The following is a 17,768-nucleotide window of genomic DNA, read 5'->3' as shown; positions in this document are numbered from 1 at the left end:
TCTATGCTGCTTCCTTCTGTACAGTATTCCTCCTGCAGCTTTCATTTGACAGCTCTGTTTTTAATAGAGGATAAGCATGAAGTTCTAGCTGAACCTGAAGACATATTTCTAATCTCATACTGCATTTATTTTGCTACTCAGAGAGCTCACTATCTTGAACAGAGGGGAAAAAAAAGTATTTTTCACGTATTAAGTTGACATGTACAATAGGTTTCCAGAGGTATCATTAATTCAAACTCTGAGTTAGTTACCTTGTAGCAAAAAGACAAATACACATAAACCCTGTTACTTGGATAATAGGTCTGATTCCATTATTTATCACAGTGATTGCAATAATTTGCCAGGCAGCCCAGTTCAGGGAAGAGTCCCATTTTGTTAGGTATTGAATGAAAGTGTCATAATCAACATTCCTGCCTGCTTGGATTTTAAGATATAGCCTGAAGTATTGGTTGAAACAAAGTAGTAAACTGGATGACAACATGAAAATAAGAAAATGTTAACTGTGAAATAACTGTTTCAAGGTAATTTGTTCCACTGTTCTCATCAGGTCATTATAACATTTTCCATATACTGTGGGCTTTTTTGTATTGTAAGACAAGTTAAGACTCTATGAGTTTCACAGTGCTGCCACTAAATTGAAGCATTTTCCTGTATGTGTTTGCCAATGTAAATGACAACCTTCAATTTGTCTGTCCCCTCTTTTTTTTTATATGGAAAGGATGTAAACATCTATCACCGCTAATGAAAATGTGGTGTGCTCCTTGAATGTGGGACATTTTTACTATTAGATGATTGCTGTTAAGAACTGGAGGATTAAAGCAGGATGGTAGCTCTGGGTTTGTCTGCTGCTCAGGCCAAATGAAACCCAGATGTTGTGACCTGCTCCCCATAGTAACTTTGGGAAGTGTCTTGGTGGGGGTGCGAAGCCCAAGTAAAAGGACTGCTTGATATTTAGGCCATTTTGATTGACACATATTGGCATGAGACTTCAAGCTATTAGTGAGGTAAGTGCTTCAGAGGGAATGCTTCACCAGCACAGGGTATTAAAGAACTGGTGTTTTAACAGCTGGAAATACTTAAATTGATGAAGTCCATTTTCTGGCAAACAAGTCCTGTAGCTGCTAAGTGGCATCAGCTGCATCACACTGAGATGTGCTTTTCCTCCAACAGAACGGAAATTGCACGTGATTTCTTTCAGGTTTTCATGTCTGAGGGCAGACTGCTGGCCCACAGCTGCACCAGGAGCAGGGGAATTGCAGGAGGGCTCTGCAGAGCTGCCTTGCTCTGTTGGAAGGTGCATATCCATGTTTAGATCCTTAGCAAACCCAGCCTCATAAAGAAAACTGTGTGTTGGGGTATATAGTTTCTCTTTTCTATTATGGAGAACTTCCAAAGGATCACATTTCCAACAAGAGCTTGAAGATGAGGCACTTCTGTGCCAACCAGCATCTTTCATTCCCCTGAGGACTATCAGGGATGCATTTGTGAACATAGGGACAAACATGGACCAGCATCCTGAGGACTTTTCTCCTCTCTCTTCCTTTACCAGTGGGGCCTTCTCCATTAGCTTGCATTCCCTTCTTTCACCCTTTCAGCTTTCTCCAAAGCCTTCTCCTTGTGAAGAGTTAAAACAGGCCAATTTTCCAGAGCTAGCTTTTGGCCTGCACACTGTTATGAAATGGTTATAGCTAATAGTAAACCTAGAAAGCCAGGGAAGGGAGGTGCAATGAAACATTATGCAGTGGAGTGCTGGCCACAAGGGCTGTGTATGCCCCGAAAGCTGGTGCACCAAGCCAGTGTGATTCCCTATGGGCTGGGAGAGCAGTCAATGGGAAAGCAAAGTGATTCCAGGAATTTGAATCATGGGTAGAATTTTCCAGGCAATGATGAAATCATGGAGTAATGCGACATGCTGAAAAAATCACAAGAGCCCTCTTTCCTTCACAGATAATCCTGGTTTTTCTTTTTCCCTTCTTTATTTTTTATACCAAATTTTGCCTTCGTTTAAGGGTATTCCTTTGCTTTAGGTCTTTTCCCTGCTCCATTCCTGACCTATCATGGTTCCTGGGGGATTACAGACTCCATAGACAATTTTGAGGTGGCCATCTATTCTTGCTTCTTTCTAAAATGGGATTTGTTGTGTCACTAAACAATTTTAATTCTCTAGATTTTGAAATAATTTCCCTTACAGGAAGGCTGGCTTGCAAAGATATTTTAGAAAAAGTGGAAAAATAATGAATAAGAATTCTTGTTTTCATTTGACTAGCTCTTGGGAATCAAAAGCTCTTTGAGAAATTCAGGGTAAAACATTATTAAATGAGATACTAGCGATATACTGTTTGATCAGCTCCACTAAAAGAGAGTCTGTGAACCATCCTGACCTCTAATGTCTCCTTTGTATAACCCCTGCGACATGAGATTTGCTATGAGAAATGGAACAAGATTAATAATTAATACATTTGCTGGTGTCTGAAATAGCGACACAAGGTTGGCTTTAGACACATGTTTTATTAATGAGGTTTGAAAACAATTGCTTTCTCCCAGCAACAGACAGCTCTGACCCTTATACTCAAGAAAGGGATGGAGGTGATACCTGGGATTTTTTTTGTCGTTGCTGTTGTTCCCCTCCCAAGGCATTAACCGAACTTAGTCACCACATAAATGTTGTGAAAAAGATTGTGAAGTTGTGAAGAAGTGAAATGGGGGGCAAGCCTAAAATAAATATCAAATTGTCTCAAGACATCATACGTGCTCTACCCAGTCGAGCCGAAACCTGAAACATATCAGAGTATAACTCACAGTTTTCAACACTCTGTAAGGCAAAAGTGTTTCTTGCTCTGTTAATTTAAAAAAAAAATCAATGTGGCAATTAAGACTATAATGTTTTAATGACTAACGTACACCTCATTAAGCTATAGAAAATAGAAAGCCTATTTTTTTCCCTATATTCCCCCCTGCAATTGTAACTACCTGCAATATAGCAAAGAGAGCACTGTCTTTTAAAAAGTGGAAACACCTTTATTAAGTGAAAATAATTGCAGTCATCATCCTTGACCTTTCAATTTTCTGAAAGTTATTCTTGTTCCTGAGGGCTAGCAGCCATCAGATGTCTGTTTTTGTTATTAATATTTACCAGGAATGATTCTTTTTTTAAGAATAAGCACTGCTGAAGTGAGCCAAACCTTTTGAACAGAATCACTGATGATACTTTAATTATCCAATAAATTACAGTTCATGTGCAGAATTAATCGGAAAACAATGCTTTAATAAATATAATCTCCCCAACTTACATGCAAATTGAAGCTTTGCCTTCCTGCTCAGAATTGTTCCAAATGAATTTGTGGCCAAACACTGGTATGTTCCAATATCCTGTTTTTTATGTGGGTTATTGATTGCCAAGCTGCCTCCAACCAACCTGTAGTGATAACTCATGGTAAGATCAATATCTGTGCCATTTTGCTTCCACCTTTGAGGGGAAAAAAATCAAATTATGCTTATAATTTACAGAGCCTATTCATATTTATCTTAAATAGTGTGCTGTAGCATACCTGTAATGATAAAAATGTAGTTAACTATCACAAAATTATATCAGTTTTCACACAAGACTGCTACTTATATTAATGATATTAATAATTCTGTTCTTTGAAAAATCTTTACTGCTTTTATGCTAGTCACCAGTGTTCATCCAGATGTCTACAAAATGTAATTATAACTTATTCATACAAACTAAGTTATCCATCCAGTTGGGAGTATGGTATATGCCTCAACTACAGCTACCTTATTTTTTGTAATGTAAATGGTAGCTGAATGTGCTTTACATTTGTTGTGAATGATGTCATAAATTCGGTTACAAAAATAATTTGGTAATATAGATCAGGAAAGATTACACCTTAGAGGGCAGACGAAAGCAGAGAGAGAAGTTTTTATACAAAAAAATTGAGACTGATAATTTAATAACACTGCTATTTTAAAACGATTTCTCCCTGTTAGTACACTAAGTAGAAAATGGATTGTCTGCAACATTGCACATTTATTTACAGACATCAAAATAAAATTTTTATTTCAAAGAAAATAAATAATATCTGTTTTAAGAAGGGAAATTTTGTGGCTTTACTGTCAGTCACATAACAGTTAGATTTTTATTATTTACATGAGGTCCAGAGGAAGAATAAAGTACATCAGTCACTGATGTCTGCAAGCTTTGGGCTTGTTAATGCCATACTTTAGGTGGTCAGCAATCCTAAAACAACCTAACCACATATTTTTCTTCTTTTAATTTTATACCACAACCATTTCTTCAACTTGTATCATTTTTGTTAACCTATGTGGGCATGATGCCTACCCCTCCCTAGGATGCAAAGACCACAAAGGAGATGCTAATGGCTCACTTTGGGTTTGCAGAGCTTTATGGCAGTCCTGGAAACAAGGGAAATTGTCTCCTTGTTAACTGTCTGAAGGATCACGGCATAAAAAAAACTTCTTCTATTTCTTGTTTGCAGAGATGAACTTCCTGGCAGTATTGATTCACACAGTTAACAAATTGAAGCAAACTTGCACCTTAACTATATTCTAGAAAGATCTGAGCTGGGTATACAGTGCAATACTTTATTTCTATCAGCCACAGACCTTTCTCTACATGATCAGGCAGCACAGGTAGTTGTTCTTTTGGAGGAAGATTTTGAACTGTGCTGTGAAATGCAGTTCTGTCCAAGGGAAATCTTGACAGATATGTACAGAAGAAGCAAAGATCATGACCTTTCAAGTGGGCACTTGTTTTTAGACATCAATAATAACTGATTAAAATACAAAATCAATTGAATTCTGTGAAAAAATTCTAGTAACATTAAATTATTTATCCGGGTCTGCCAGTCACTGCCTCCTCTTTCATGAATGCATCAACATTAAGAAATTTAGATCCAACAGTGGACCATCAGCAATTCTTCCTACCAATTGCAGCCAATTTTTGACCTTTTCATACTTCTGTATTCCTTTTTTTATATTTTGCTTTAGTTGGTCTAGGTTTTTGCTTTTGTTTTGAAGTATTTTGGGGTTTGGTGTTTTTTTTTTCATTTTCACAAACAAGATCAAAATCATAGTTGGTGCCCATCCGTGAGCCTGTTGTATGAATCAGTAGTCTGTATCAGTGTTAGGATTTCGCTGGTTTTCAGGATTTACATATGGTACATGCTGTCTAAACCTTTCAGTTTTCTAATATAAGATATTCTAGTATTTAGTTTGCCAGTTCTCTTTAATTTTGGAATCAATCACTGAAATAACTGCTGTCATCATTACATGGCTCCCAATTAAGATCTATAATTGTTTTTCAAAACAAATGCAAAGTTGTTGGCTTAGTTGCTGCAAATGAATTCTTCACAGTATCCCCATAATCATTCTAATCACCGTGGTACAATGATTATTAAACTTTGCATATAAAATAGGGGTTCATATACTGGTGTGGGCTTTTTCCTAATTAATATGTTTACACCATTGAAGGAAGCAAATTAATGAATTCATGTGATAGACAATGATTTAATGACTTTGTGTGTTCTGCAGTGTACTGTCTAATGCACAGAAATCTTTGAAGGATTATTTTAAGAAAATTTTAGTATAAGCCTGCTCAGGCAGGGATCATCTACATATTTTCATGAACTTTTTCATGCAACCATTGGAAAATTTTATAGGTATTAAAGAATTATAGGAAATGCATCCTGGACCAATTATTTCAGAACCTAGACTTCTAAAAATATGCTATATTCTGATGCTGAATTCCCTAGCGATGTAAAACTTTTCAAATCATATTGGTGTTTTCAAAGTTAAAAAGAAAACAAATGTTTTATGAATTCATAGAATAAATAATTAGATTTTCTTTGCTTCAAAATCTAACCTTTTATAGAACACCAGTTATCAAATATTCCCTTACAGTTTTCATTAACTTAAAGGCTTTCAGAATATATATATGTGGGACCTTCCCCCCTTCCCATCTTGGTTTAAAGGTCTCCAGCAAGAGGCAATCTATTCTTGTTCTCTTTTTCTTAAATTGTTACCAATTTATCCTAATATTTGAATATACTAATACACCAGTATTATTCCAGGCCACTGGGTTATATTAAATATTTGATGCTGGGGTTATTGGGAACTTCCTTCTAAAGTACACTGCAGTCAAGTTACTGATACAAGAACAATCTTCTAATATGTGATGATTTCCCCGTATTTATACTACTTAATCAATACTTCTGATTTGCTATTCAAATAGTCTCTGAGCAAATACAAATGAAGAGGAGTAGAATTTATTAATGAACATGAATATATGAGTAATGCGTATTTACAATGCAACTGCAAATTATGTGATCTGTCGTAGTATCTAATAAAAGAACTGTGGGAAAATAATATAATGAATTTCTATCATGTTTTCACCTTGAAAAAACACTCATCTAGCTAAAACGTTCAAAGAACACAGAAGAGCATAAAAGTTATAAAATGGTGAAATGTTAGAGATCTTTGCAGAATACAAATATTCTTAGGACTTCTTTGAGAAATGTCAATATGTTTCATTATACATAAGTTGACTGTTAAGCTGCATAACCACAGGTTTCTCTGGTGTTTAGACTTCCCTGACCCTTTCTGAGATGAATTTCCTCTAGGCCATGTAGCTACTGACACCACAATCCTGACACCTCTGCCTCCACCCCAACCCATGTTCAAATAAATCGAGTGGAGCTGAGAAGACAGAGTCCTCAGCCTGTAGCCGCCACGTTTTTGTTTCAGGGAGATGAAACTGCTGTTTGGTCACCTACAATCTTTGATATTTTGGTAGGGAAAATTTAAACTTTTGGCATAAAATTATGACTTATGGTAAGTGAGTAATTAGCTGGGAAATTTCTGATCACACCTGTGATCGAATACTACACAGTGCTATGTTATATCTAGGTAGCTATAACTAAATGTATTCCATGTCTATGATTAATGAATCTGGAAAATAATATTGTTCCATAGAAACTATTTAGAAAAAGGAAACACTTTGTTTCAGAGGACATGACTTGTTTTTGGAAATGAAATGTGGAGGTGTATCAATTTCAGTGAAACTATCAACGTATGAACGTTGAAGTAGCTAAGGAATTAGTTAAAGATTCCACTGAGGCAATGTGCAAATATTTTGGTTAAATTCAAATGCGGTATTTCATTAATCTGTTTTAGTTGCCTTTAAAAAAAGATACATTTAGGACTATCAGAATTTCCTGCTGAAAGAGCTTTCTCCAGCTCTACAAATAAAAACCTGGAAGTTTCATAGAGCATGCATGGCTGCATCATGATTTTGTATCAAAGTTATCATAGCTAGAAGCTCTTCCTTGTATATCTCTCTTCCCTAATTTGAACTACTTTCTGTGTGGATTTATGCATACAGGATTTAATGAATTCTCTTTTCAATGTACTGCTATAATAAAAATATGGAGGGGGTTGTAAAGACTTCATTATGTTCTAAGTTTTCTAGATTATTTGCTTTCAGATGGAAATATCCTGCCAAATCACCTGAGACTTCCTCATAATTGGGGAAATAAAAACTTGCAGAACACCCTAGTATACAGCATTTCCATAGTGGAAGAAAATAGAAAGTTTAAAAACTATTGACTGTTGCAAGACAACAGAGGTTGGAGGCATTTTTAATTCGATTCCACTTTTGAGGCAGAATCTGCAGTGAGTCAAGGGACTGCATTTTAGTGATCAAGTAAACTATAGCAGGATAGTAATTTGTTTTTCAAGGGTATGAATAAGATAAATATATTTTGGGGGTTACTGGGAATCATTTGACAATTTTATACAATGATTATACACGTATTTTATGTCTTTTGCAATCGTCATAGACTTTGTGCTTCTGTTCCCCTCACTTTTATTTTTCTGTTACAGTTATCTTCTGTGGTACTTTGATTTGGATTGAATTTGAATCTCTTAGCTTATTTTAATACATCATTCTAAGTTATGTTGAAATATTAAAATATTGTTATAATAAATAATGCTTATGCTGTCCTTGGATTTCTTATTTATTTATTCAATTGACTGCTCTCTGTGAAGATTATTGAGCGGAAAAAATCTTCAATTTCAAACTTACTTCAAAATGCTAGATTATATGATTACTCTGGATACTGAACGTAAGTTCAGGAAAAGTTAGAACTAAGCACATGGCACCAAACAGGCAATGTCAAGCAAACACTTTCTTGGCAGGCTCTAGGTGACTTCTTTCTGGGTTTTTTGAGTGTGGAGGAAGGCTAGTTGGACTGAACTGAATGACTTAATGGGAGAACTGTGGAACTGGGATATTTATGTTCATGGATAGGCTGTAAGCAGAAAAAGAAGTTTAACTCATTACGTAAGTTAATTGTTCATGGTCCTTCAATCAACTATAACAGAAAAGCTTAAGTGTAAAAAAATTATAATTTGAAAGGTTATGTTTATTTACTTCCAACATCACACAAAGAAACAGTTGAAATAATAATAATGACCTGATACTATGAACAATTTTGACTTTCTAGAAAAAGGCATAATAGATAAGACTATTTATCAGGGAATTTATATAGATTTCTTAAAACACGTGCTGATTTTCCTTCTATCCATATTTTTGTTTCAATTGTAATCAGAGCAATGTTGCCTTTACTTCCAAAAGCATCCAACAGGAAATCAGTGTCTCTCATTTTTTGTTACTTAGCCTTTATGCCTGCTTCAATTCTATATAGTTCTTGCATTGTGGTTGTTGGATACACGGAATATTGAAATCAAGTTGCAAAAAGTTAACTACTATATTCAGTAAGTCTGTAAGGCTAATATAGTACATAATAAAGATTTTAGGAAATGCTAAGCATTTTTTCCTTAAAGAAAAGGTATTAGTCAGCATGCATATTTATGCAAGAGATGCTAAATAGAAAATTAGCTTATATGTAACTTTATTCCTGTTGTAGTGGTTCTGTATTTCTGAACCAAAGAAGAACCTTACTGTTATTTTCCATCATTCAACAAAGGATATGATTTCATGCTGTGCTTGATTTATCAAAAATTGTTGGAACTTTAAATATTTGGGCTCAATCTTTATCTGACAAAACTGGCATTAGTTTTAGTGAAGTCACAGAAGAGTGCTGAAGACTCCCCATTCCTTTCAAGTCATGGTGAAAAGGTCCCAGGCTATAATAGCAGCAGTGATAGTCTGATAACTTCTTATTGACCTAGTTCAGGATCCATCTGCAGATGTTGATCTCATCTTACAGGAGTAACTGAGACTTTGCAAAATGTGCTTATAGTGCAAATAAAATAATGAACTAAGTAACAGACGGGTAGGAAAAAAGTGAAAGATATATTGCTAATATTAGATATATGATGGGAGGAGACTTCATAGCTCTCCTGCCTAACAAAACCCACTGTCTTTACTATTTGTGCATGTGTGGAGTCCATGGTTGGAATACAGGAGTCAGTAATTGTTATGGATCTCTGGGGAAGCTGCCTGTATAAATGGATATGAAGGAGATGGATGGATGAACTGGAAAGATTTGAAATTCATGACATGAACCAGTAGGTGTTCATGTTGAAAACAGGAATGACGAATGGGATAGGAAATGGGTGAGGATTTCTGCTCATAGGAAGAGAAGTAACACTGGGAAAAAAAGATAAAGTATTCCTTTACTAGCACAACATTTAGAAACAAATTAATACATGAAGTACAAAAGCCAAGTTGATAACTAGTAGAGGTACTTAACAGAGGAAACTGTTGTGTGAACAATTAAAAGCTATTGAATTAATACTAAGTAGTTGATAGAACACAATTTTTTTTCATGTCTTTGCATAAATTATTCCCTTTTTCATTATTACTTTTATATTTTGCTTTTCCCAGACCATTATTTTTCCTATTTTTTCTGAAGAAAGCACACTCATTTTTTTTCCAGATTTTCAGCTTTTCCTCTTATTAGACGCAGGTTTCTAGATACTTGGTGCAACAAGCTATGTTTTAAATGACTCCATAGTTATTGAATAAACAAACAATCCTATGTACCAAGGTTTTATTAAGTAAGTCTGCAGAGTGTTGTAAGCTAGATATGAGAGCTGTGCCTTGCTGTTTCTCTAAATAAACACTATAAATACATACATGAAATGTTAGAATTAGAAATAGGCAAAGATGTTGCTCTTTTGCTTTCCAAGCTCCAAGAGTTTATTGATGTATGGAAAGTTTTATCAAGTACAGATGCACAGCATTTCCATTTTCAGAGCTGTTCTCTGGATTCAGAAGTAATTTTGTATGTTTTAAAATATTTGGGGGACAATTTTCAGTGAGGTGTTTTCTTTTCCTGCTTTAATTGTCTTAACAGTAGACTTGCAAAAATATTTCCTTCATTCCTCAAATTTACTGTATCTATGTATACTCTCCTTGTGAGTGCTTGACATGTTTTGAGGTATGTTTAACTGATAAAAATGCAGTTAAAAGATTTACAGTGCGACAATACTTTTCCGAAGTTGACTTCACCTGTAGTATGGGAGTGGATATCCTTTAGCTGTGCAGTTCAGTAAGATTTCTGGATTTGCTGATCCCGTGGAATAAGTGATATCATATGGCTCTTGGATAAAAATAGGACCATGAAGGGTTTCTTTCCCTGTGAAAGAAAAACAATAATTTAAGATCAGACATCTTTAGTGTGTCCTTACACATAAACGTGTCCTTTGGTGTCCTTTGTTTTTGGTCAAAAGTTAAGGTCTGCTATTATATTCCGCGGAGGATCCACCTCCAGACATTTGGCTATTATAGAAGAAATATTTCAAGGCTGATTGATAATAAAATCGCATATCCCAGGTGTTGATGATTTATTTTGCAAGTGACGGTGAAGACTAGCTTCTTTGCATATTTCCTGTGGAAGTTATACGGCCATCTATTAAATCTCCCCCATCTACCTCACACTTCTTTAGCTCACAAGTGGAAGCAGGGAAGGATGAAGTTGTGGCTTTCTGTGTTTGGTGCTTTTACCTCCCTGCTCACCAGGTGAAGTGGATGTGTCAGCCTCACGTCACCTTTTGAAAGTCCGGCAGCTCGGTGACTGCAGCCAAGCTCTGCCAACACAGACATGTCGCGACAGTCCATACCGTGCCTACCGTGGGAGAGGAAGGACTTCCGGCAGACCAGCAAATGGCTTCTAGATCATAAGGTATGTTGTGGTGGGGCAGTGGTCCTGGGCTTTCCTTTCCTCTGCCATTTGGTCTCTTTTTCTGGTGTTGGGGTCCAGAAGGTCACACACGTAAGAGTCTAAGGCAGTCGGTCATTTCCTTCTCCTTTAACCTTTCACATCCTTTGATATATTACTTTTGTGTACTTTAGCTGGCCTGGTGTCAGGGTTTGGTTTGGATATTTTTGTTGTGGTCCAGTCACCCCCCTCATCTGGGCCATTTGGGAACAGAAGGAGCATGAAATAAAGTTGAATTACTCATCATTTTCACTAGAACCTGTATCTTTCTGGTGACCCACTAAATCTAACTACAGCATGTAAACACAAGGAGACAACAGATGTGGGCTGGGGTCTGACCCATTTTTTCCCTCCAAATCTCAGATGTTCCTGCAAGGAAAAGTTTGATGGAAATTATTTTTTCACAGCTATAACCGAATACTAGTGACAGAACAAATAAATAATCCCAGATCCTTGAATAAAGCTTAGCAACTGGACCATCCTCCAGGTCTTAGAAGTCTTACATGAGTCCAGGAAACCTAGAAAGTTTGCAGTGCAGTTGCATAGCTGGGAAGAAGAGGTATTAACCCAAAAACCTATTTTCTTTGTTGTTTTATTCTGGAAGCAATATAAATGTTGACAGTAATCATGTCTGATTGTATTCACCTATTTTATCTGCTTGTTGGTGACAGGAGAGGGAAGGTACAATCTACTTCCCAAAGGCCACTGCGTCACCACACCTTGTGTCATCACTTCAGTCCCCAGGCTGCCAAGTGCAATCCTCTTGCTCTAGAGCTCTGTAACCCCATGAGGATTTTCTCAGCTGCTTCAAATAGGTCTTGCTCTGCTGACACCAGCAGTCTCCTCCTGCATCCCCAAAGATACTTTAACTCAGTTCTCCAAGCTTTACCCTAGCCAGGTCACTCCACCTGCTGGCAGCCTCTCAACCTAAGCACCTTCTGCAGGTCAAAAATCAGATCATCTATATCTGCTACCAGCTGTATGCATATTCATGTCCCTTTGTACTTTTCAACCACTACAATCTGTTTCCTCTAAATTTTCAAAAAGCCAGATCAGCATTGTTGTCAGCTTTCATGTAACACTTGCTGTTTTTCTGATCCTGGAATTGTATGAATCATTTTTATCTGAAGTAATTAGAATATAATATTTAATTCTTTAAAATATCATTGATTTTTAAAATCTTTATTTCATATCTGAAATCTTTTTCACTAAACCAAAAAAGTTAACAACGCCATCTTTCTAGGAGTAGAATTGTTTTTCATTGATGAATGTATTCAGACTTTTCTATTTTGGTGATCTAAAGCAAAGAACATCTGGCAAAACTCTAGAGAGTGATGAACAAATGAAAGTGTTTTATACTTAAGCTTTTTTGATCAGAAGCCCTTTTAAGGATTGCCTCTGATAATCACAGTGTTTTCTACATATCTTAATCGAGATGCCCATTCATATGTGTCTATTAGCCCAATTTAGACTGTATGTCCTTTGTAAACTCAGAAAGCTAGCCCAGCTGTGAGGGTGTTTTCATGAGCAGTACCAGTGAGAAATAGCCTTGAAGAGAATTGGAATAAAATTCAAAGTAGCAGTCAAAAAAGATTGATTTGTTTTATAACACAATAGCTGTTTGGGTAGATACATCTCATTTTAAGAATATCTTGTGTTATAAAGGAGATAGCGTGGGCATGCTAGAAAGAAAAATTGCATCCTCTCAGTTTAGGATATAAAGTAAGTCAGGCCAGTAAAACAGCTGAGATGAGCTAGTGGTTTGAAGACAAAATATTAAACTTGGCTGAACATTATATGTGACGTTATAAGTGACATAACAGACCATAAAATGCAGTAAATCACATAAAAAGTATCAATTTCCATAACTTTTTCATTCTGTTAAACTTTTCAGACTGTATGTGAACTTAGGGCAGACTCCAAATGTTTCATGACTGGTCCCTAACTATAGGTAGGACACAGGTGAAAATCTTAGAAAATAGGAAGCAAACCCAATGAAAAAAGCTGTTGCTCGACTACATTCAAGACATGATAGGGCTTTGCCATTTGCTTTTGGTGAGTTTACTCAAATAACTAAAGCTGAGCATGCATTTCAGGCCTTACCTCTGTCTAGAGCTTAAATTCGTGATTTTTTTTTTTTCTTTCTATTTTGGTTCTTCCAGAGGTCTTTAGTCATAGAGCAAGATGCTGTAGGAAAAATAAGTAACTCATCTCTTACAGTTCCAGCTTTCTGATCAGAAAGATTACGCATCTCCCAATATTGACCTAAGACCCCCAATTATTTTCCCTTTATTTCATACTTTCAAATTATTGTATAGTAAAGCAGAACTGTTTCTATTTCTCACGGTAGTCTTTCTTGTTATGGGTAGTAGGGGAGAAGACAATTTGTTCAGCAAAGCACATGGGGCTAGGCGGAGTGGCTCTCAGAGTTGGTGGCTGGATACAGTTAAATAATCTTTCTTTCTTTTCCTGCTACTTTTCCATTTTTAATCCTTTGACAAATTTTTAGACTTCTTTTTTCACTGTTTCTGCAATTGATCCTTTGACTTGGGGGGGGGGGGTGGTGGTAGGAAAATTCTTCCCTTCTGGTTTAATTTCCTTAGCCTGTTAGTAATTCTCATTACTTTCCCAGAGCTACCAGTGAAAAGCTTTTCTAAAGCACCAGAATGACTTAGGGATCATTGTTCCATTTTTTAAATCATTGTGGGTGGGTGGGCCTGAAATTAACAGTGGTGAGCTACTCGACGTACATAAAAATCCTGGGTTTAGCTGATAAAAATGCAGATATTTTGGTATATCTGGAATTAAATTCCCATGATGAGTTCTAAATGGAATTTATACTCATTATTTGCAGACTTTTGAACGTCTTATTTCTTATGTCCCCTTTCAGTGCCTTTAATTCAGCAGACTCTCGCTGTGTTGAATAAGGACACAGCAGTTTACATGGACCCTGACAGCTCCCTTGCAGTAGACATGTCACAGTCCCTATTGCAAAAATATTTTCTGTGAATTTAAGTGAAGGTGGCTTCATGCTATCGTTTTGTTTTCTCTTTAATATCCTTTTCCTGCTGCCTGATCTGCAACAGAGAATAATACCAAATTTGTGAGAAATGATGTGCACTTTCAGAGCCAATGGTGTACTGTGAGTCCATCTCTTATTTATAGAAAAGGTCAGGCTGGTCATTTCTAATTTCCTGGTGCATCCTTCTGCGTTTCATATAGAGAATGGCCATATGTTTCTCCCCCATTCTCTAGATTACAGTCACCATGATTTCTGCAGAGATACATGACAAATGACTCTTTGTAGGACTGTTTACTTCTGTCAAGATTTAAATAATTCAGATTTTATTTAATCTATTGGAATATGAATATTTGATTAAATGTATCATTTTTATACATAAAGCTTGTGTGCAAAATCCTCAGTGTGGTGCTTGAAAGCAAATATAAACTCTCGTTATGAAATGTTTTATAAGAAGTTAAAATGTATTTCTTTATGATACCAAATCAGTTTGATCTCCATAAAGACCATAATTATGCTAGTCTGAATTCAAATCTAAAGTATGAAAATGAATCAACATTCCTTTATTCATTATATGATATTGTCTTCAGCCAATACAGAGATTAACACAGTGCCAATGGAAGAGGAGGAAGCCTATTTTTTCATAATTATGTATCAGCAGAGAAGATCACAGTGCTTTCCTCTCACTGCTTTATGGGCAACAGTTAGTTATATTGGGCTATGATATTCATGTCAACTGTAGTCAGAGTTTTTGGTTAGTCACAATAAATATTTAAATGCTTATCCACTGTCTCACGCAGACAAGGAAAACGAAACACATATCTGGAGCCCACATTTAATCAACTTAATTCCCAGCCAAACCCTGCTCCCTGTTCTCCCCTGTTGTCTGACTCTGGCTGCTTTCATGTTTAGCTCGTTATGAGGTTTCTGCTCAACTGGAAATGCTAGGCAATACAGCCTGGGAGCAATTTAGCCTGGCCAAGCTGTACAGCCTGGGAGCAATTTAGGCTGGCCAAGACCCAGTCTGTAGCATATGTATAGATAACTTAGTAGACCAACATTGCAAACCAACTGCCTTTTTTTTTAAAAAAAAAATCACTTTCCTACTATGATTTTTTTTGCAAAGAAGAGTTGTAATTACTATCACCCAGAATTGATTGGTAATATCAGGTAAATGCTATTTGGTGAAACTGAAAGTCTTCTAGAAACATCAAGTTTGCAGAGAAAGACCACATAAGGCTTTAGGTTTGCCTGTGTGAACCAGCTCCAAGTACACAAACTCAAAAGGACTCATTGCTCAAGACCAAAACTGTACAGTTCTGTTGGTCTGAGAGATCTAAAGTCTGCAGTATTTGCAGCTTCTGTGATTATTTCTGTTGCCACACTGTTTTGTGGAACTGCTGAGAGGCGAGAAGCCCTTTGTGCTGTCCACTGTAGAACAAGTAGCTAAAGGTCTTACACTGAAGAATCGCAAATAATTGTGATGGACTAGGGATGTTCTTTCCTCACTTGGAGGCACACAGTAGGCATGGAGGGGTCGTGCTGCTGCACAGGCAGGTGCATATGGAGCATATCAGTGTACCCTTACTGAAGATGGCAAGAATAAAGAGGCCAGAACAACGGTAAAACCTGTTCTCTAAAAAGCTTCTAAATGCAAAACTGCTATAATTCACATAAGCAAACCAGATAAGGAGGAATTTATCCAGGCTATTAAGTTCCAGGAAGGCTGCAAATTCCAGGGGTAGTGACTTTCTAATGAATCTTTCTTAATGTGCCTTAGATAGAGCCTCATATCTGATCCAAAACATTAATATGACTTTATGGGCCAAAGCTGACACCTGATTAAGAGGCCTCTTTTAAATCAGCTTGATAGTAAAACACCTGTCAGTTCTAGCAAAAAGGATGGGACAGGTGAGTTAGAGACTTCCTGCTTGTAATGACAGCACGGGTAGAAAAAGAAAATCCAAATGCTCTCAAAATCTCTCAAAATCTGTAATTTTTTTCACAGCTGAAGACATTGCTGAGTTTTAATTGGAAGAGGGGGGAGTTTATAGGGCCCACAGATTTTTAAACGTCATGGAGTCTTTCCCTGCAAATAACATTGGGGCTTTTGATTGAATCTCATCAGAAGCAGAACGGAATGATTATTTTCCTCATCAAAAGCATGGACCAGGTAGCTCAAGGACTTTAAAAGGAGCATGACAAATGCAATACGAGAGGTAGTGGATGAGATACTGTTTGCTAAGAGGAAAGCATAAAGTAACACGTCAGTTCAAGGAATCAGATATTAATGCTGAAAGAGAGGATGGAAAGAGAAGAAGCAGAAAAGGGCCACGAAAGCATTCTGTAAAAAGAAAAAAAAAACCATTGTCGGTACTACAGACAGTGGGAGGCGAGCTTCCCTCCTCTCCCTTTCAATGACATTCAGTTTTTAATCAGAGAGTGAAGCAGGAGACATGTGCAGAGAAAGGGAGATTAGAAGAGATGTTATAGGTTTGAGCAGGCAGAAGCAACCTAAAACCCGTAGGATTTTCCCAAGGGGCCTTCAACTTTCATGTGTTTTCTCCCTTCAGACAGTGATGTACAGAGCTCCAGAGACACAGGGCTCCTTTCAAGCCACAGCTTCTATTGAAAAAGTCAAATTGGGAGTAGTGGTGAAATTCCACATCGTCTCTGTTATCAGGCACCAAAACGAGAAAGCCATTTAGCTAACTCTGATGTAGGCAGAAAGCTAGGTGTCGAGGAGGGTGAAGTCCTGGCCCTACTGAAGTCAGAGAAACTCTTGGTAATGAATGGAAGCTTGGTGCTCGAGCCCAGATTTTATATAGGAAGCTGTCTATAAAATGACAGCCAACAGCACAAGGCATACCTTTCATCTGGGACACAGTAGCTTAGCGGTACCCCTTCCTCACAGATTTGAAAAACAGGGAGGGTAAGCAGATGACAGGAGGCATAGCTGTGAACCTGCGATTTCCCAGCAGCAGGGCTGCCTTGCTTTGCCTGCGCCTCCCCCACAGAACCATGCTCTGCATTTGAGTTTGGAGATGTAACTTTCAAGACCGGAATAGTTAGGGCTCCTCCAGCCCTGGAGAATGGTGCAGAAATGTTAACTGTCTTCAAGGAAAACAATTCTGTTTCCCCTGAATTTTATTCCTTGAAAAATTATTTGACTATTCCAGTTTTCTTCCTAATATTTAAACATAACCTGTATGGTGGTGTAGGTAGGGTGATCTCAGGCTAATGCAGCGAGGAATGCACTCAGGTAGTATACTAACTGCACATTTTTTTTAAATACTTGGGTGTGAAAACAAACAATAAAAGCATAAAATATGACTTTAATTACTAATATAACCAGCTGTCAGGATTGCCAGAATCTAGCATATAAAATTACGGTTTAATATATCACAGGTAATAATTTAAGACTTATTATGCAAAACCAATCATATCCTTGAATTATGAGCCTTTTTCAATTAAATATATATATTGACAAAAGGTTTTGTCAAAATCTGGTGCTTCTAACATTTTTTTAACAGTTCTGTTAT

The 17,768-nt window shown here is 36.9% G+C and overlaps 1 protein-coding gene across 4 annotated transcripts in view; it reads right to left on the bottom strand.

Moving 5' to 3' along the window:
- The window catches only part of LOC119147583 (contactin-6-like), a 149,197-nt gene that overhangs the window by 80,719 nt on the left and 50,710 nt on the right, over window positions 1–17,768 (bottom strand). For 3 of the 4 annotated variants that reach the window (XR_005104083.1, XM_037386804.1, XM_037386803.1), the window contains exons 3-4: window positions 10,499–10,625; window positions 3,291–3,466 (exon numbers count right to left, since the gene is read on the bottom strand). Coding sequence is in view for 3 of the 4 variants with exons in the window: in XM_037386804.1 (XP_037242701.1) it covers window positions 3,291–3,466; window positions 10,499–10,625 (303 nt within the window). In the remaining variant the exon portion in view is untranslated. The remainder of the gene's footprint in view (window positions 1–3,290; window positions 3,467–10,498; window positions 10,626–17,768) is intronic. The other variant, XM_037386805.1, reaches the window with a different exon arrangement.

This window comes from Falco rusticolus, chromosome 4, assembly GCF_015220075.1.
Source record: "Falco rusticolus isolate bFalRus1 chromosome 4, bFalRus1.pri, whole genome shotgun sequence".
NCBI classification, from domain to species: domain Eukaryota; kingdom Metazoa; phylum Chordata; class Aves; order Falconiformes; family Falconidae; genus Falco; species Falco rusticolus.
Note: the sequence above shows the minus strand (reverse complement) of the source record. Positions and strands in the feature narration are given on the sequence as shown.